General features: G+C 53.8%; 1 protein-coding gene across 1 annotated transcript in view; it reads right to left on the bottom strand.

The window, feature by feature from the left end:
* TMCO6 (transmembrane and coiled-coil domains 6) overlaps positions 1 to 80 on the bottom strand; it is a 5,130-nt gene extending 5,050 nt beyond the window's left edge. The window contains exon 1 of the mRNA XM_009871899.1: positions 12 to 80. Within this exon, the coding sequence (XP_009870201.1) occupies positions 12 to 80 (69 nt within the window). The remainder of the gene's footprint in view (positions 1 to 11) is intronic.
* Positions 81 to 327: the final 247 nt, after the last annotated feature.

Here is a 327-nt window from a genome sequence, read left to right as displayed (position 1 = left end):
TGCCCCCGCACCTGCCGGCGGGAGCCTCTGGCTGACCAGCGGCTCCTCCCGCCGGGCCCTCCGGAGAGCTGCGAGCCCATCGGTCCCTGTCACCCCCTGCCTCGGGCAAGATGCTTTTCCATCCCCACCCAGGAGCCCTAATTCCCTTTAAGAGGGGGAAACAGACCCTGCTAAAAACTCTGTGCTCATCTTTCCCGTTGGCCCTCCTTAAGTATTCAAAGGTATTCAGTTACTTTAAGCCTTCTTCAGAAAATGGGGGACCCAGGGTAGAAACTCCACGTGGATTTATTTATTTTTTTTTTAAATAAAAGGCCATAAAAGCCTCTC

Source organism: Apaloderma vittatum, unplaced genomic scaffold (assembly GCF_000703405.1).
Source record: "Apaloderma vittatum isolate BGI_N311 unplaced genomic scaffold, ASM70340v1 scaffold32896, whole genome shotgun sequence".
In the NCBI taxonomy this organism is placed as follows: Eukaryota; Metazoa; Chordata; class Aves; order Trogoniformes; family Trogonidae; genus Apaloderma; species Apaloderma vittatum.
The sequence above is the reverse complement of the archived record's forward strand: the minus strand, read 5'-3'. Positions and strand labels throughout refer to the sequence as shown.